At 35.1% G+C, this 21,476-nt stretch overlaps 1 protein-coding gene across 1 annotated transcript; it reads left to right on the forward strand.

Annotated features, from left to right (window-relative positions):
* Nucleotides 1-20,328: 20,328 nt before the first annotated feature.
* Nucleotides 20,329-21,045, forward strand: LOC131158565 (uncharacterized). The gene has a single exon (XM_058113433.1). It carries the CDS (start codon nt 20,329-20,331, stop codon nt 21,043-21,045), a length of 717 nt encoding a protein of 238 aa, XP_057969416.1.
* Nucleotides 21,046-21,476: the final 431 nt, after the last annotated feature.

Below are 21,476 nucleotides of genomic sequence, written 5' to 3' on the forward strand. Positions count from 1 at the left end.
GTAAACGAAGTAATACCGAGAGGGGCAATTTAGACCCTTTTGGTTCGTTGACGAGCTCATCACCTTCGTCGACTAACTCTCTTATTCTGTTCGTCGATGAGTCCACGTGTCTCGACGTGGCCAGCCACCTATAAATATGCAAAAATCAGATTTTTGGGCAAAAATTCAGCTGTTTACTCTCTCTCTCAATTTTTGGAACCTTGCCTTCTCTTTAAGATTTCGGCTCTTTTTTCCCCCGGTTTGACAATCAGAAGTTACCATGATGTTCTTGGGGAGATTCTCTACAACTTAGCTAGAGCATAATTTTGGTTTGAGAAGTTCAAGCACCATCCCAAAATCAAGGTAAGTAGGTTATTTAGGGTTTTTGTAGTTATCAGACTTTTCTGAACTCATATTTTGTATAAGATGGGAATATAATGGTGTTTGAGTTTATTAAACTAGGGTGTTATAATTTCAGGGTTCGGGTTTCCAAACACCACAGGCATGGGTTGAAGATCCCAGTGGGTGTTTCCTCATAAACTCAGGTAATATTGATAAAATAAATTAGTAGTTTAGAATTTTATGAATAAAGTGGTGTGTGAGCCTGGAAAAAAAGGCAAATATAGTTATTATTTGAGTTTGGATTGATTGAATTTGGGAATATATATTATTTCAAGATTTTGTGTTTGATACATTGTAGGCGTGAGGATAGAGTTGGAGTTAGGTCTTCTAGTCAAACAAGTATGGGAAATATGCTATGCTAGTAATTTTAGAAATTTTACCTGTAAAACATATGTATTTTGGAATATGAAATTATGTGTTTTTAGGGAAAACTCTACAGATTATACGTTACTTATATTATCAGAGAATGCATATTATAGTTCATGGGTTTCTTATTTATTTAGTTGTGTGGCATGAGTTAATATCAGATCAATATAGAATTTATACAACTTTCGGAATATCATGATTTATAGTATATACACAGAAAAATATTTTACAGAATTTAATGAATACCATGATATATAGATTTCAGAACTATAACATTCAGATATTTCAATTATTTAGACATTTTAGTTATTCAGAAATTTCAATTATTTAGATACTTCAGTTATTTTGATACTATAGTTCATTCATATCTGTTATTACAATGTTATGGTTATTTTAGTTGAAACATATCAGTTCTCAAAGCACGACATTGTAGCTATTTTAGATCAAAGTGCAACCACATATCTCTAATAATGTGTGGATTTATCATCAATCGATCGTGCCTTGGGAGGTACTGCAAACTCCTCGGTAGTCTGGGTTGAGGCGGCTTATCTGACTAGGGAGAATTCAATTGACTTATCCAGGTAGGCTAACCAGTGTTGAGCCCTACCTACGGGCCGCACAACCCTGTCATGAGGGGTTAAATCATGACATACAACCATCCAGGGGAGTTTTCACAGTCATGCATGAAACTAAGATGGCATGTAAAATAATATACAGTATAACTCACACCTATGTGGCTTAAAGTACAACTGTTTCTGAACTTTCTATTTAATCATACTTCTCAACTGAAAGTTCAGAAACACTTGTATTTTAAGCGACATAGGTGTGAGTTATATTGTATATTATTTTACATGCTATCTCAATTTTAGTTGTTTTAACAGTATATTATTCATGTAAACTCAGCTATCATGCACTGGTAATAACATATTTTGTCTTACTAAGAGTTGTCTCATCCCAGTAAATTAACACATTTCATGTGATCCAACTAGATGAGCAGATCAGGCTCGGAGATAGAGGGGACTTTTGTATTGCCCTATATGTAGGGTAAGTATTTTAAGGAGATGTATTTTTAAGAGATATAGGAGGTCTGAGGGATGTTTCTAGAGTGATGTGTATATATATTTTGGGGATAATACTGAAATTCTGGTATTGTAATTATGGTTTATGATTTTATGTTTTTCACTACATAGGTATGTTATAGTAGGTTTTTATCAGGGGTATCAGAGTAATATGAATTTACAGTATAAAAAAAATGGCATAAATTTTCATGTCGTTACACTCACTATTAGGTGACATGTTTAGATTAGAACTAATTTTTGGTAGGTATGGATGTAGATTATTATCTCATTAAATCTTTTCTATAGGATATCTGCCGAAAATTAGATATGATGCATTGTGGTGGGTCAAAGTTATTTGTGCATCATCGAGCTGTAATTTCTATAAAACTAGCTGAGTATTACATTGCAAGTGTTATATATGTTTACGCTTCCAAATTTGTTAATATGAGGTTCTATATGATAATGTAGCATGATCTCATCACTAAGCAGTCGGAGCTGAGGTCTTCCTTTTATCAAAGAATACATCAAAGGCCGTCGGGGGAGTGGTGCTAGGGTGCTCAAAGCAAACATGTCAATCAGTTATAGTATTTAGTTCATTATTAAATTCAAAACGCTATTATTGCATTGTTATTTAATAATTTTCTAAATTTTTATGACTGAAAATAGGAGAGGATTGTCCAGATGAGGGATGCAAATGTTCCTAAGGGTAGTTAGCCACCCACAGATGAATAGATCTACAATCACGTGCTTGGACATTGAATGGGGGGTTACGCGAAAGGTTTTGGGAGTGGATATGTAGTCCCAACAACATCTTCGAGTGCAAATGCAGCTTCTTGTGCTAAGATTGAGCGAGTGCGTTAAGCCGCTGAGTCTCGCGCAGATGACGTGGCTGTAAGGCTAGACATGCTTAGTGCTAAAAACCAGGATTTAAAAGAGCAGGTGCATCATATGATGGGCTGGGGAGTGGAGCTGCAAGCCATAAAAAACTAGAAAGTGGAGATGGAAGAACTGCTGCACCAACATCGTGGAGATGTTGTGGGTGGCTCCTCCTCTCATTAGAATGCATGTAGATGGTAATGACGTGGTACAAACCAGTGGTAAGGTCCTAGGGAAATAAGATGACTTTTACATGGTCCAAAATTTGGGACCTTGACAACTACTAGTATTGCAAACAATTGCTCACTCCTATCTTCTGCAAAAACTCATCCAACATTAAACTCTTTCCTAAATATAACAATGGAGAAGATTATAACCACCCTACTTACTTCTGGTTCAAGTTCAAAACAAGGTGGTTTCGAATTTCAATCATAAGTAAATAGAGTGGTTTTAATCTTCTCCATTGTTATATTTAGGAAAGAGTTTAATGTTGGATAAGTTTGTGCAGAAGATTGGAGTGTGCAAATGTTTGCAATACTAGTAGTTTTCAAAGTCCCAACTTTTGGACCATGTAAAAGTCATCCTATTTACCTAGGACCCTACCGTTGGTGCTTTTCTAATCAACCGTTGTGCATAATCCATGTTTTATTCATTTTTCTTACTATGTTGTGGTGAACTTTGTGCTTCTACGTTATATATTAGTAAACAACACATTATGAATGAATATTTTGATAAATTAAGTACTTCATTTTTTATTAATTTAACTTAATTTTGAGTCAAGACAAGACCTTGGATATGTCTAATGGGGATTAGAAGGCGTTACCTCTTTCCTTCGCTAACATGGTGACACGTGGAAGACCTCTAAATTTCCAATTTGGTTTCTGATTCTTTTATAGGTACACATGTATTCAAGTATTGTAGAGTGTCCCTGTTGGACCATCTCGTGCGACCAAAAAGGAACAATGGGCGACCAGGTCAAGATAGAAGATTCCAGAATACTAGTATAATAGATTTTCCAGATTATCTCGACCAAGGCATGACCAAGAGACCATGAGGTGCGACCAGGTCTTCTGAACACTGAAGATTTCACAAATACTTTGACCATGGGACTTGGGAGTGCAACCTAGTTGACAATATCATCATATGAGCACCAAAATAAGCAAGTTCAAAACCCATGTGGACCCTACACGCTCTTGTGGACCCGACACAAATTTGGACCCTTCCCTTTGACTCTTATTTAATGTGTAAAATTGCAAGACAACTTGCTTGGATGTGTTTGTTCTTAGTAAGTTATGCGTGTGTTAGTAAGTTGTGTTAGAGTCATCAATGTGTCTATTAAGTCGCTATGTTTATATTTATTGTGTTTATGTTTGGTTAATTAAATTATTAATTTAAAGTGTTTGAGTGTATGTACTTGTGTGAGGGTTGAACCATAGGACTAGGTTGATCCATCCCATTCTACATCACCTTGGCATCAGAGCATAGGTTAGAATAGGCGAACCCTCAAAGTCCATTTCCCTTGGCCGAATTGACCTTTCCAAAAATCTCCTTCTTTAGCCGAAAGTCTCTTGTCCTTGTGTTATTATGTTTTGATGGCAACCCAAGCTGGGTATGCCTTAATGAAACAATTAATATTAAGATTTGAATTTTAGCAACAAAAGTATTTTCTTTCAAAACTAATTTTTGTATGTCACTTGTTTAACTTCAGCTCGTATGCAAAAATCTGAAAATCAATTCACAATTATTTAATCAAATAATTTGATATATATTTAATCACAATGATATCTCTAGCAAGTTCACAACTTTCAGTAATATTTCCCTTTTCAACCGGTTCTTAAATCTTTAGCAAAATATCAAACATTCGATGAATTATAATATTTAGCAAGATGTAATCTTTAGTAAGTCCTTATGAATATAAGCACACGCACGCAGTTAATATCTTGCAGAAATTAAAAAAAGTAGGGAAGAAGAAATTGAACACCATTGTTTTTACAAGGTTTGGCCGTAGCCTACGTCCTTGCCCCAAGCAACTCGCTGTGAGGATTTCCTTTACCAACTTCGTTACCAGGTGAAGTTACAACCTCTCTCTCTAAAAGGTGGAGTTCACCTCTCTAACAAGAATCCCCTCTCACTAGGCAACGATTCAATCCCTGAATCATAAAAAATACAACAAACAGCAAAAACTTGCTTGTACAATGAAAAGATCCTCAAACGGGTAGATTAGTACATGTTAGATTAAAAAATAATACTTCGAAATAACAATATGAAAGTTGAAGCTCAAAGTATATCACAAAAACTGATTAAAGTAGTGAGTTTTCAAAGATCAAATCAATTTCTCGAAGTGAAACAACCAAAAACACAACAATCGCCTATCAGACAAAAGTATACAAAAATATGTGCATGTCGTTTGATTTTTCAATCAGTGTTCTTGCCCTAATGTGTGAGAATAATACATTTAAAAAATTTCCTTTGAATTTTATCTCAATTTGGAAACCATTCATGCAAGATTTGGAAACAAGATCAGCGATATTAAACATTTAAACACACGCATCAGTCTCATGTCCTGAAAGGGTTAGTTGCCTGTGTTCTTTTAAAATCAGCGTATTCTAAAAATTAGAATGGGGTTAGTCAACTGTGCCCAATAAGTTAGTCACCTATGCCTATTTTGTATGAATATTTTCAAACACAGAAGCACCACAAACGCCTGATGACTTAACATCAGTCGCCTGCCTTTCAGCAAAACTTGTTTTTTCAATATTTTGGTTCCAAACTTAATTCATATATTTGAAAACTCAATTTGGACTTTGAGAAGATATTTTTCATAAATAAATTCAGGTATCTAAGTCCAATGTCATGTCCTAGGAGCTTTAATCAATCAATATTGAGTTTTGAAGTACTTACATGAGACTTTCATATGATTTTCCTATCTTAGTTTCTAAGTCTTCATGTTGTGAAGTTTCCACTATGTCTTCTGAGCTTTAAGCAAAGTTTCAATGAGCTTCATGTCTCACATTACTTGAACCTTCATGTTTATAATGTCTCATAGCCTTAAGTGTGATTTTACATTCAAACTCTTCAAGTATATCCACTTGAAACCATAAGATCACTTCAATTCTGAAACTCAAACTTGTATAGACATGTTAAGTAACCTTAATTTGTTATCATCAAAACGAGATTAAGCCTTGTTAGGCCAACAATCCCCCCCTTTTTGATGATGACAAATAAGAAGCAAAAATAAGAAAGCCTTATAAAGGCTCCCACTTACAATAAGCATGCTTTTAACAAGTTATACACACATATCATAATATATCACGTGTTTAGAATATCATGCTTTCAACATTCATATCAGAATAATTTCAAGTATTGAGAATTATCAATATATATCATGGTTTTCAATACTCATATCATCCATAGTAACCCCCCTCGAATATATGTTCATATGTTACTAATGGACTCAATCATAAGATTTTGGACATATATATCTCCATGACACATATTAACATATCACATATCTCATGTTCAAACATTTCTGTATTTCGCAAACATGTCAACATATCAGTATTTCTCAAACATGTCATTTCAACATATCAACATATCTCATTTTGCACATATTTCTTCTCAAACATGTCACGTCAACATATCAACATATCTCATTTTGCACATATTTCTCCCCTTTTTGACATCAACAAAAAGGGTACATGCATTATAACTCAACATGCAATACTCAAAATCAACCATGAATCAAATATTCATACATTATGTAAAAAGATATTCAAGATAAGAAAAGTCTGGCAAGAAAATATGTCATGTTCAAGATAAGAAAAAATTTAAGAAAACAGTGTAAAATGCTAAAAACAACTCAAATATTACAACCCAAAGTTGTTTGTTCAGAATAGAATGAAATAATACTAATCTTCATCCCCTTCATTTGAATTGGTTCCTTCCTTATCATCATCATCTTCATCTCTAGGGTTTGTTTCCATAGGAGCTTTACCCCGTGATGAAAAAGAGCTTTCCATATGATGTTCAATGCATCCAACACGCTGATCCAATGAATTATAGCACAACTGAAGTGAACTAAAACTATTACGCACTTCACCATAGAAAGCATTTTGCTGCTGTTGATAAGGTGCAAACTAGGATGGAGCATATCTGCTGGTGGTGCATTTTCCTGGGATACAAGAGCCTATTCAGGTCCTGGAGCTTGTTTGCATCCTCTGCAACCTTTCATAAACCACCCTTGATTAAGTCGTTCATTCCCCAATTGCTTAACCGTAGTAGATGGAAACATATCATAGCGAGAACGAGCTATAAATAGGGTAGATAAAGTGTTAAAACCTAAATGATCAAAGATTTTATTCAACACTCCTCTATAAGGTAGAATAACTCATCTGGCCTCTTCTCATATGATCATCCATTTTAAAATAAGACTAGGTAGATCAAGCTTTTATTCCTTTGAGCAGACACTATATCACAAAATAGTCAAGATAGGAAATGTGATCATGTGATCCTACCCTAGGCAAAATATTGTACGTGATGAGTTTCTGTAGGATTTGTGCTTGAAGATTTGGCTGATGATACAATGGAGGATGAACAAAATATACAAGAGCTTCTTTTATTATCAATGGTAAAAATTCCTCAGGAGTAAAACCTTACTCCATTATCCAAGATGAACCAATCAAAAGACATTCAAATTCTCCATTTTGAATTCCAAATTTGATAGCTAAAATATGTGGAGTTAAGGCTATAATATTACCCATAACTTGAGTAGGGATTACATTTTCTCCTTTCACCAGATTTGCATAAAAAATCTTAATAAGATTTGGATACATACCCCTAGCTTGATAGGTTACGAATCTTTCCCAACCCAAAGCATTAAACAATGGTAAAATATCAGAAAAATCATCTCAAAAGAATTCAAGGTCCAAAACCTTTCCAAAAATGGGTTCAGTAGATCTAAGATGCTTCCGATAGATTTGCTTTGCTTAAGGAGTCACCAACCATTTTTCGATGTCATTTGCATCGTCTTGTCTGGAAAAAGAACCTCTAGTAGCCACATGCTTGGTTCTAGGCATTTTTCTAAAGAAACTAATCGGTGAAATCCTTAACAAAGAAGTGAAAATGAAAGATTGAAAGAAATCTTGAAGTTCAATAAGTTGAATCTTCGTGAAATCGGACTTCAAGATGGAAAACAGAGAGTTTGAGAGAGTGGGGATAGATGGTTAGTAGACTGACATGTCGACTGTGTTTGAAGAGTCAGTCGCCTACCCTATGTAATGCTCAGAATTTTCACAAGTCAGTAGCGAGTCAATCGACTACGCTTCACTAAGTCAATCGCCTGCCCTTCAGGTTTGTGACATATATATTCTTTTAGCTCAACCACTCATTCACTTTAGTGCCTTCTTCTTAACTCACCTCTCTACTATGTAATAGACCTAATTCTCATCGTATTGAGATGAATCCACCCTCTAAAAAAGGTTTTGTAAAAATGTCAGCCCATTGTTCATCCGTATTTACGAATTCAAGAATTATGTCTCCTTTTTGCACATGATCTCTCAGGAAATGATGACGAATATCAATATGCTTACTCCTAGAGTAAGAGATAGGATTCTTTGAAATATTTATGGCACTCATGTTATCCCATTTAATTGGTACTGTCAAATATTCCAAATTGAAATCCTGAAGTTGTTGTTTCATGTATAGAGTTTGAGCACAAAAACTACCTGTTGTAACTTATTCAGCCTCAGTAGTAGACAATGTCAAAAAATTTTGTTTCTTGGAGAACCAAGACACAAGAGATCATCTTAGGAAGTGGTAAGTACCACTGATACTTTTTTCTGTCTATCTTACACCCGACATAATCTGTATATGAATAGCTGATCATTTCAAATGTCGTGCCTTTAGGATACCAAAGACCTAAGTCAATAGTATCCACCAAATATCTCAATATCCTATTTACAGCCATTTGGTGAGATTCTTTAGGATCTGCTTGAAAGCGAGCGCACATGTAGATGCTAAACATAATATCAGGTCTACTAGCTATCAAATAGAGCATACTTCCTAGCATGTCTCGGTAGTATTTCACATCTACTGACTTTCCTTTCTCATCTCTATCAAGACTTATAGAAGTGCTCATTGGATTTCCCAATGGCTTTCCACCTTCCATGTCAAATTTCTTAAGCAAGTCTCTTATATACTTTGATTGATTAATAAATGTGTTAGTCTTAGCTTGCTTGATCTGAAGACCAAGGAAATGTGTCAACTCACCCATCATGCTCATCTCAAACTCATCTTGCATGCATTTGGTGAATTCTTTGCATAAATCCTCATTAGTAGCACCAAAGATAATGTCATCAACATAAATTTGTATGATAAGCATATCATTATCTTTAGACTTAATGAATCGGGTGCTATCCGTCTTCCCTCTAGAAAAACCATTTTATTGCTATAATCCAATAGGCTTTTGTTAGTCTAAATACATGATCAGGGAAATGAAAGTCTTCAAACCCTGGGGGTTGCGCAACATACACTTCTTCATTTATGAATTCGTTTAGAAATGCACTTTTTACATCCATTTGATAAAGTTTGAAATTCTTATGGGATGCATAGGCTAGTAGAATTCTTATAACTTCCATTCCAACTACTGGAGTAAAGGTCTCATCATAATAAATTCCTTCGTCCTGATTGTAACCTTGAGCTATCAGTCTAGCCTTGTTATGGACTACAATTCCGTCCACATCCTTCTTATTCCTAAATACCCATTTAGTGCCGATTATAGAGTGATCTGTGGGTCTAGGAACTAACTTCCAAACGTTACTCCTTTCAAATTGATTCAATTCCTCTTGCATAGCAGCTATCTAGGATTCATCATTAATTACCTCATTTATGTTCTTGGGTTCCTCTTAAGACAGGAATGTACAATGATTGCATAAATTCTTTAATGATGATCTAGTGGATACTCCTCATGAAGGTTCACCAATAATTTGATCTTTGGGGTGATTCCTTATGAACTCCCACTCTTTAGGTAATTCAAATTGATTGTGAGAGTTTTCATTTGAATGTGTGCTTATTTCATTACTCTCATGTTGTATTTCATGAATACTCAAGTCTTCTAAACCTTTTCTTACTTAAACTTCATCAACATCAATAGATTTAAGAGAAAGTGGATTTGCCTCATCAAATGTAACATGAATGGATTCTACAATTGAAAGAGTCCTTTTATTGTAGACTCTAAAGGCTTTGCTATTTTTAGCATATCCTAGGAAGATTCCTTCATTCTAATTTAGCATCAAACTTTCCTAGGTCATCTTTGTCATTTAGAACAAAACACTTGCATCCAAAGACATGGAAGTAGGATATATTCGGTTTTCTTCCTTTCCAAATTTCATATGGAGTCTTTTCAAGGCTAGTCCTAAGTAAGACTTTGTTCATTACATAACAAGCAGAGTTCATTGCTAAAACCCAAAAATATTTAGGCAAGTTATGCTCGTTCAGTATGGTCTTAGCCATTTCTTGAAGTGACTTATTTTTCCTCTCAACAACTCCATTTTATTGAGGTGTACGGGGAGCTAAGAAGTTGTGTGATATCCCATGTTCAGTACAATAATCCTTAACATCTCTATTTTTGAATTCTCTCCCTTGATCACTCCTAATATTTTGAATGCCATATCGCTTTTCATTTTGAAGCTTCCTGCATAGGTTGATCAACATCTTACAAGCTTCATCTTTGGAGGATAAGAAGATTACCTAGGTAAATCTGGAGTAGTCATCAACTATGACGAATGCATATTGCTTACCTCCTAGGCTTTAAGTTCTGGTGGGACCAAATAGATCTAGATGAATAAGCTCTAGTGGTCTACTAGTAGAGATATGCTTTTTCTTCTTAAATCTTGTCTTGGTTTGCTTCCCAAGTTGACAAGCATCACACATTTTGTCCTTAACAAACTTAGTACTAGGTAAGCCCCTGACTAAGTTTTTCGTTGCTACTTTGGATAACAAATCAATACTAGCATATCCTAATGTCCTATGCCATAGCCAACTAATCTCATTCACAACTGTGAAGCATTGAACTTCTTGAGATATTAAGTTCTTAAAATTTATGCAATATACATGATTACGCACTTAAATTGCGTAATTAGGCATTTTAATTCGAGCATTAGGGCTTATATTTTTAATTAAATGCCTAATTACTCTCAATATTTTAACAAGGTGTCCAATTTATAGTATTTGGGCTTTATTGAGCAATTTATCAATTTTTAGCAATTTTTTTATTGCAGGAAAATTTTCAGGGGCTAAAACCGGCATTAGTTCGTAAATCATGCATAACTTTTTCGTCCGAGCTTTGATCGAGACGATTCAAAATTCTGGAGAAATATGAGAAGATTATCTACAACTTCTATGTTTTGAGCTTTAAGAGACACAGGCTCTAGAAGGATCAAAATTGGTTAGATCTTTAAGAAAAAAAAAAAAAGAAGAAAGAGGAAAAAGAAAAATAAAATAAAATAAATGAGCCTGATGTGACCCGAACATGCAGACCAGGTCGGATCTACTTAGTTGGCTCTTCTTTGCAGTAGGGTAGCTCCCCTTTTTCATTATATCCTCTTCTTCTCTCCCTTTTCTGTGTGCACCTTCTCCCTGCTTTCTCTCTTATTCTCTCTCACCCTCTTCCCTACTCCCTCTTCCCCTCTATTCTTCAAACTCTCTTCTTCTCCCTAACTCTCTTTATCTTTCTGTCTCTTGGCTATTGCTCTCCCTCTTTCCTCCCTCTCAGTCTCTCTTTCTCTCCCCTAATCTCTCTCTCCCTCTCCTTGCTTATCCCTCTCCTCTAGATTGCTCCACTATTGCCGTGAGTCGTCCCTTGCTGTAGCCCTCTATTCTGCTGCACCAGCCGGCAGCACCCGAGTAGCCCCAGCACAGACACCCAATTCATACATCCATGACTAGCCATCGACTAGCCAAACACTCCCAGCTCCACGACCACAAACCTGAGGAGAAGACCCCCGTGCACCAGCTACAACCCAGCCCACTGCAACTCTCGGCCACACCTCTTGCTGCACAGCTACTATAACTCAGCCACGAAACAGCAAGCACTTGAGCAGCCCCAGCACAGATGCCCAGTCCAGATAGCCACTGTTTGCATTCTCCTTCTCTCTCTCTCTCTCTCTCTCTCTCTCTCTCTCTCATTTTCTTTTTTTTTTTTCTCTTATTGTTAAGTTGGATGTTATTATTATTATTTATTTGTTGAAGTTATTTAAAAAGTTTGAATTTTACATATTATTTAGAGTATTTTATTATCATTGCAGCTTTTATTTATTTATTGTCTCAAGTAGTTTTATTGGTAGATTTAATTAGCACTTCAGTGTTTAATTGCTACTGTTAAGTCCGGTTTGGTTCTAAAATAAAAAAAAAAAAAAAGAATAAAATACAAAAAGAAAAAAAAGGGTGTTTTTGTTTTTAAGAAATTAAATTAGTGGTTCTTTTCAAAATTTAATTTTTGTTGAAGCTCGATTTAGTTAGGGTCCATCTTATTAAAGGCTGTATTTTTATCGTGTTCTGTGATCATTTAAGTCGTTAAAGGTTTAATTTTTGCGCAAGTTCTTGGTTGCCTTTTAATTTGGATTTTGGTTTAAGTTTTAAATTTTGTTATAGATTCGATTTTTATCATTTGCTTTTGTGTTTGTGTGAGTTTCATTATTGCATGTTTTAATTACGTGTTTAAATTACTGTCTTTAGTTAACGCGTATTTCGATGCTTGCCTGATTAGACGTAGGGTTTCCATTCTTGCTATTTAATTCGGTGCATGTTAGGATTAGGGTTTTAATTCGTATGTTCATTTAATTTGTCAAAGAAAATCTCAACAATCTTGAAAAAACTAAATCTGAACTGAGTTCGGTAAACTTTTATTTTTCATTTGGGAAAACATAAACTTGAGATTAAGATGCTTTCCCTGATGAAACGATCTTGCCCTTGGGCTGAATATTACACGACGTAACTCCTATACTTGGGATAACTTCTGAGCTAATCATTTTTTGAGTGAGTCAATACATTATCAACCTTATTAGCAATAAACAATATTTTATGTGTTTTACTATCTTCAACTATGCATTTTTCTTGTTTGAAGGTTACTTGAAAGCTTTTATCACTTAGTTGACTAATGCTAAGCAGATTATGTTTTAACCCTTTAACTAATAGCACATCATCAATCTCCAAGGAGGGTTTCTTACTGACTTTATTGATGCCGATAATTTTTCCTTTAGCATTGCCTCCAATGGTGACATATCCACCACCATCCTTTAATGTTAAAGAGGTGAACTTGGACTTATTTCCGGTCATATGCCTTGAGCACCCACTATCCAAGTACCATTTATCTTTTTTTGGTGTGGACCTAAAGCATACCTACAAAGAAGGGATTCAAGGTGTTACTTTTGGTTCCCATACCTTCTTAGGTCTTTTTGAATTTGATTTATTTTTAGATTTTTCTCTCCATACATTCCTAATTTTAACATTCTTTCTTTTTGTATGGACATTCAAATTTTATGTGCCCCTTATCCTTACATAAGAAACAAGTAGTGTGTTCATATGTATTGACTAAAGATGTATTATCATAATTATTGGAGGCTTTTACAAAGTACCCCGTGTAGAGGCTCTTTTTCTTAGTGTTCTTAATTCCATTAAAGCCTATTCCTTCCTTGTCCAAGGACATTCGTGGAACTCCAACAAGTTTGTCAAATTTCTTTTTTTCTTTAGTAAAGTTATATATGATTTTAGCATGATCTTCAACTTTACTTCTAAGACTACAACTTCTAAGTCTTTTGCACTTTTACTATTTACTTGTAGCTTAACTAGTTCTTGGGACATCTTATTGATTTTATACATGAGTTCATCAATGGTTGAGTCCTTTTCTTTTTTCAATTAATCTAAAGGATTCTAGTTGATTCACAAGTGTTTTATTTTGTTGTCTTAGAGCTATATTCGTCTTAGACACTTTTATGAATCTATTATGTAATGAAAACAATTTTGATAGAATTTCTCTATGACAAGGCATACCTTTAGATGATTCATTACAAGATTCATCACCAATTTCATAAGATGAGGTTGAATAGGAACTAACCTCATTGTCTCTTGCTGTGAAGCACAGGTTAGCCATCTTATGATGGCTTGATTCACTTTCCGAGTCACTTGAACTTTAGTCATCCCAAGTTGCTTTCATTGCTCTTTTTTTATTCTTCTTGCCATCTTTCATAAGCTGTGGACAATCGGGTTTAATATGCCCTACTTTCTTACAATTATAACAGGTAGGGGTTCACTATTTGTTTCCCTTTTATTAGTCTCACCCTTATCTGTTTTTGAACCTCTGAATTTTCTAGCGAATCTCTTGTTCTTATTAAAGAATTTTCCTAAGTGTTTAGTGAACAAGGCTAGATCATCATCATCTCCCTCATCATTCTCTTCCTCACTGGAACTATCCTTTGAAGCTTTTAGGGCTATTATTTTCTTTTGTTTATTACTCTCAACAGCACTTCCATTCCTCACCATCTCATACGTGAGAAGCGAACCTATTAATCCATCTAAGGAAGTAGTTTTCATATTTCTACCTCCAGTTATAGCAATAGCCTTAGGTTCCTAGATAGGAGGAAGTCCTCTCAAAACTTTTATAATCATCTCATAGGTTGAATAGATTTTACCTAGTGCATTAAGGGAGTTGATAATATGGGTGAACCTTGTATACATACTAGTTATGAATTCTTCTAGGTTCATCCTTAAGACTTCATACTCACTGGTGAGCATGTCAATACTACTAACCCTAACATCTATGGTTCCCTCATAGATAACCTCTAACTTTTCCCAAATTTCCTTACCTAATTTGAAACCCATAACTCTATTGAATTCATTTGCATTCAAGGCACAATATAGCGCATTCATTGTACTAGAGATAATTTGTATAAGTTTCATGTCTAGATCAGTCAATTCCTTTCCTTCTTTAGGGACTTCTTTATTGTCTACGGTTTTAGTGGGACTCAAGTCACCATGTGTGACTGCTTTCCATACCTTATAATCAATGGTTAGCAAATATATTCTCATTCGTTGCTTCCAGAAGGTGTAGTTTTCACCACAGAAGATGGGAGGTCTAGATGAAGATTGGTCTTCACTAATAGAGGATACTCCTAAATTTGCCATAGGGATCTTTATATAGCTATTTATTATATACTACAACCTACTCTCTCATACCAATTGAAATTAGGATGTAATCCCTAGAGGGGGGGGGGGTGAATTGGGTTCTTTAAAAATTATTTGTAGAATTTATTTTCTTTAACCCTTAAATATTCTATCTTCCAATATGAATATACATACATACATACATACATGCATACATACATACATACATACATACATACATACATACATACATACATACATACATATATATATATATGCATAAATCAAAACTATGTAACTCACAAGCCTTTAAATTTGAATGTAGGAATTAATACACAATCTGAATTCACACAATAAGATAACACATTCAATTAAGCACTTGTTTGAAGTATAACTTTCAGCTTGATTCAAGAAGATTCACAATAATGTACTCAAGAATAAATTCAGTGATTTGATTTATGCCTTAATGAAACAATTAATATTAAGATCTGAATTTCAGCAACAAAAATATTATCTTTCAAAGCTGATTTTTGTATGTCACTTGTTTAACTTCAGCACGTATGCAAAAATTTGAAAATCAATTCACAATTATTTACTTCTCAAAATATTTACTTGCAAATTCAATGTTGTAATCCTTTCTGATTTTTCAAATCAATTCTTTAATCAAATAATATGATATATATTTAACCACAATGATATGTCCCGCAAGTTCACAACTTTCGGCAATATTTCCCTTTTCTAACGGTTCTTAAATTTTCAACAAAATCTCAAACATTCAACGAATTGTAATATTCAGCAAGATGTAATCTTCAATAAGTTCTTATGAAAATAAACACATGCACGCATTTAATATCTTGCAAAAATTAAAAAGAGTAGAGAAGAAGAAGCTAAACACCGTTATTTTTATAAGGTTCGACCACAGCCTACATCCTTGCCCCAAGCAACCCACTATTTCCTTTACAAACTTCGTTAGCTGGTGAAGTTACAACCTCTCTCCCTCAAAGGTGGAATTCATCTCTCTAATGAGAATCCCCTCTTGCTAGGCAATGATTCAGTCCCTGAATTGTCAAAAATACACAAATAGAAAAAACTTGCTTGTACAATGAAAAGCTCATCAAATGAGTAGATTAGTTCACGTTAGATTCAAAAATAATACTTCAAAATAACAATACGAAAGTTGAAGCTCGAAATATATCACTAGATCTGATTAAAGATGTTTGTTTTCAAAGATCAAATCAGTTTCTCGAAGTGAAACAACCAACAATAGTAGTCGCCTATCACACAAGAGTATACAGAAGTATGTGTATGTCGTTTACTTTTTCAATCGGGGTTCTTATTGTTAGCCTTGGTGTATTCCCAAGAGGTGGGGGTGAATTGGGTATTTAAAAATTAATCCCCTAGGTTCAACTAATCTAGCAAGCAATATTTCACAAACCTAGAGTCTTTCTATGTATTCACAATCCCAATTAAATATTTAAACGATAAACATAAACATACATGTGTAGAAAGTAAATTGTGGAAAATAAAATCAACACCAGATATGTTATCAGGGTTCGGCCAACTATGCCTACGTCGTCGCCTCTAGCACGCAAGCCCGAGGATTCCACTAATGCTCACTTAATGGGTGGAGCGGTACCGGTTATAACCAAGTCAATTTAAGGGGCTGACCTCAACCAACACGCCTTACAAGGATGACGCACCTAGCTTTCCTAACCAGGTCTAAGCCAGTCCAAGACTATTCAATAGGTCTAGTCTCCCTCTTCAGGCCCACGCCTGGAATACAAACGATATAGAAATTTGAGTACAAATAAAGTGATACTTACACTAAGCAAATATGTACCAATATGCTCAACTAAATAATGCACTAAAAAAGGATCGGATATTAAGCTCTAGTGAGATTTCATTAACTCAAGTGTTAACTCTCAATCAAGTGTATATCAATGTGTGTATGTGAGAGTGAGGCTTTTAATGTCAAGTTGATGTGCTTGTGAAGAGATTAGTCAAAAGCTCTTAATAACCCTAACACTTATCTCAAATAATATTCCTCAAGTAATAAGCACAGTGGATAATAGGGTTTTTATGCTTGCTCAAAAGATTTTCATCAAAGCACAAATCAAGCTTACGAAAACTCTCAATGAGGATACAAAGTTCCCAGCCACTCAAGGGTTTTTCCCAATCAAATATTTATGAGTGAAATATAATGGGAAAAACCTTAGGTATCTTTCCAAAAATCAATACATGAAACAATTTGAAACAAGGGAGAGAATGACCTATGTAAGAGATATAAGAAATACTACCTTTCAAGTTAAGTAGATAGATAAACACAAGAGGTAGAATTTTAGCAATAGATTTGACGAATTTTAGGAGTATGAGAATTTTGGCCAAAAATATTTTCTAAGGATTTTTCTTAATCATGAACCCTAATCCATACTTCATTTTAGTAAGTGAGGGGCTATATATAGAAATAGGAGAAAATATAGTCGTTGGGGACACGCTGGGTATTTTTGAAAAAGATTAAGTGAGTTTAATAAAAATTAACCTAGTTTAACTCTCAATAAAAATTAAACAACCTGAGAGGGCCGATCGATCGAACTTAAGGTTCGATTGACCAAGTGTCCAAGTTCGGTCGACCAGGTAAAATTTGAACTGAAAGTTCAATCGACCAAACTAGGGTTCCCAAAGGCAATTTGTCATTTCTGCGATGTTCGGTCGACCGTGTGGATTTGAACTAAGTGGTTCGGTCGATGGGGTAGTTGGCTAAACACACGTGGGAACTCGTTCGACCAAGTGGTTGGTTTAAGCAATAGGTGCGATCGACCGTATGGTCAAATGTTTGACTTAGAGGGAGTTCGGTCGACTAGAATAATTCAATTGATCTTTGTTCGGTTGACGGAGTGGTCAAAATTCAACCCTTGGGGGTTCGGTTAACTGAAGAACTCAGTATAAGTGAGTTCGATCGATCGGACATGCCATTTTTGGGCATTTCAGTCTTTTTCTCTCTATTAGAAGTACCATATTCATGTAGTGATAAAATTTTAAGGCAATAGGGCAAATTGTGTATGGTATGGAGAGTCCTAAAGTCAGTCTAAGGTCATTTGAGCTTTAAACCCTATCATGCATGTAATGCATTAAATATTACAAACCATACTACTTTATATTATAAAACTGAATAATAGAAAATACAACAGACAAGAATGTTGGGGTCTTCATTTCTTCAAGTCCATGTACATCATATAGAAATCTCTATTTGATCCTGCACACAAACTTATCAATCATTAAATACCAAGGTATTTGTCATAATCAAAATGGGATATGACCTATACGATCAACACTTGCCTTAAAGTGCAAGAAAAATATGTTTAAATAGTGCACTAGGCTTTCAAAAACTTTCCTTTGAATGTTCTCTCAATTTGGAAACCATTCAGGTAAGATTTGGAAACAATATCAGCACTGTTAAACATCTAAACACATGCATTAGTCGCTTGTCCTCGAAGGGTCAGTTGCCTGTGCTGTTTTAAAATCACCGCATTTTGAAAGTCAGAATGGGGTCAGTCAACTGTTCTCGATAGGTCAGTTGCCTATGCCTATTCTGTTTGAATATTTTCAAACAAAGAAGCACCACAGTCGCCTAATGACTTAACATCAGTCGCCTATCTTTGAACAAAACTTGTTTTTCAATATTTTTTGGTTCCAAACTTAATTCATATATTTGAAAACTCAATTTGGACTTTGAGAAGATATTTTTCATGAATGAATTTAGGTATCTAAGTCCAATGACATGTCCTAGGAGTTTCAATCAGTCAATATTGAGTTTTGAAGTACTTACATGAGACTTTCATATGATTTTCCTATCTTAGTGTCTACGTCTTCATGTTATGAAGCTTCCACTATATCTTCTAAGCTTAAAGCACTACTTCAACAAGCTTCGTGTCTCATATGACTTGAACCTTCATGTTTATCATGTCTTGTAGCCTTAAGTGTGATTTTACATTCAAACTCTTCAAGTATATCCACTTGAAACCATAAGATCACTTAAGTCCTAAAACTCAAACTTGCATAGACATGTTAAGTAACCTTGATTTGTTATCATCAAAATGAGATTAAGCCTTGTTAGGCCAACAGGATTGATATGGACCATGATATCCTCTTAGATGAACTTCAAGCCCAAGTTCAAGTCTTAACCCAAGACTTAATGAATGCCCTTACTAGAATTGAGAGGCTGGAAGCTAATTTTGTTCCTGAACCACCTCTAGAAAATTTAGGATAGCCCCTTGAGATTAGCAATGAACTATCTTCCCACCACTCTAGGGAACTAAACAACCTTCCAAGAGAAAGGAAACCTCCTCTAGAACGACCTCCTGTTCATCCCCCACTAAGGCGAAATGCTTCCAGAAGATTCTAGCATCATGACGCTTATGTTCCACATTGGAATGAAGAGGATTATGGTGAAGAGGAATTCCAATCAAGGAGACCATATTGTAGGGAAAATCATGATCCAAATATGGATGTAATGAAGAAAATAAAAATTTAAGCCCATACATATGATGGTCAAATGGATCCAAAATGTTTTTAGGATTGGTTAGCTGAAATGGATTCATACTTTGATTGGTATAAGATGCATGACCCACACCAAATGAGGTTTGCAAAGATGAGACTAACTAGGCAAGCTAAGCTTCATTGGGTAAATTTTGAAAGACAAGAAGCTTGCCTAGGTCATAGACCCATAGAACATTAGGACTTGATGAAAGAAAGGTTGACAGAAAAGTATGTCCCAATTTCTTATAGGGAACATCTCATGGATAAGCTCTATAGCGTTAGACAAGGTAGTATGAGTTTGACTGTGTATATGAGCTAGTTTGATGAACTTTCTATTAGATGTGGTGTAGAAGATAGCATTAGCCAATAGATTTCTCATTTTAGGATTGGTTTGAAACATGAATTGAGGAAAGAGTTGTTTCCCTATCACATTGACTCCCTTGAGCATGCCTTTAACTTGGCACATGACTATGAGCAGAGGAGTAAAGCTCAAATGGGCAGGAAATTTGGAAACATTTCCAATGACACTTACTAAAGAAAGGCCACATCTTATGAGAAGACTAGACCTACTAATACGAGTCAAGTCACTTCAAGAGGTAGCAATCCCAACATCCAACAGCCCTTGGACAAAGGAAAGGCACCCGTGAATGGGTCCTCTAAACAAATCTCAGGGAATGATGTGTGCTACATGTGTCATAAAAAGGGCCACTTTGCTAAGCAATGTCCCATTAGGAATCTAGAAATTGAAAGAGAGGATGAAGAAGAAGAATTGGGGGAAGAACACCTTTATATTCTCGAGGAAGTAGCAAGCGAGGATGAATTTTCCATTGAAAAAGATGTAAATGCTACTGTAAATGTCTTGCGATGTATCATGGTTACCCCTCGAGAACAAGAGGATTAGCACTACACTTCTATTTTTCATACTTACATCAAGTGTGGAAATAAAAGTTGCAAGATGATGATCGATGGTGGAAGCTGCATGAATGTGATTTCAAAATTAGTTTCAGAAAAATTGGGTTTGAAAATTGAAGCTCATCCCAATCCATACAAAGTTTCTTGGGCAAATGCAGCAACGATGTCTATAAGCCATAGGTGCTTAGTCTCTGTCAATATTGCAAACTATGAAGAAGAAATCTGGTGTGATATCCTACCTATGGATATTGCCTATATTTTGTTAGGAAGACCTTGGTTGTATGATCTTGATGTTTCACACAATGGTCGAACCAACACCTATATCTTTGGGTGTAATGGAAAGAAGATTGTCTTGAGTCCTCTAGAGCCTAAAAAGGAAAAACAAGACAAGGAAAATAAAAGCTTGAAAAGAAAAGAGAAGGTTGGAACATCTTTGCATATTCTAAGCAAAAAGCAATTTGAGCAAGGGAGTAAAGAGGCACAAGTTGTCTATGTCGTGGTAACCAAGGAAAATGACACCTCTACTCTTGAACATGAGAAACCATATGAAGTGTCACCCATACTTGCTAAATTTGAGGATGTTATCTCTAAACCTCCAAATGAATTGCCTCCCATAAGAAACATTCAGCACGTTATAGATCTTGTTCCAGGATCATCTTTACCTAATTTTCCTCATTATAGAATGAATCCCAAAGAATATGAGGAACTGAAAAGGCAAGTTGATGAGTTGAGAAGTAAGGATTTATTTAAGAAAGCATGAGCCCACGTACATGTCTTGCACTTCTTACTCCAAAGAAAGATGAAACTTGGAGAATGTGCATTGACAGTAGAGCCATTAATAAAATCATTGTCAAATATAGATTTCCCATACCTAAGCTAGATGATATGTTCAATAAAATGGTTGGTTCCAAGATCTTTTCAAAAATTGATCTTAAGAGTGGATACCATCAGATTAGAATAAGAACTGAAGATGATGGAAGGATGCATTCAAAACTATAGATGACTTGTACGAATGGTTGGTGATGTCGTTTGGTCTCACTAATGCACAAAGCACCTTTATGAGAGTGACAACTCAAATTTTAAGACCTTTTTATTGGGCATTTCCTTATTTTCTACTAAGATGACATCTTGATTTATAGCCGAATAAGGAAAGAACACCTAGATCACTTAAGAAGAAAGTACTAAGAGAGC

This window comes from Malania oleifera, chromosome 6, assembly GCF_029873635.1.
Source record: "Malania oleifera isolate guangnan ecotype guangnan chromosome 6, ASM2987363v1, whole genome shotgun sequence".
In the NCBI taxonomy this organism is placed as follows: domain Eukaryota; kingdom Viridiplantae; phylum Streptophyta; class Magnoliopsida; order Santalales; family Ximeniaceae; genus Malania; species Malania oleifera.

What these genes read in the sequence shown, in the direction of transcription:
- LOC131158565 (XM_058113433.1), top strand. Translation starts at nt 20,329, where the DNA reads ATGATGATCGATGGTGGAAGCTGCATGAATGTGATTTCAAAATTAGTT.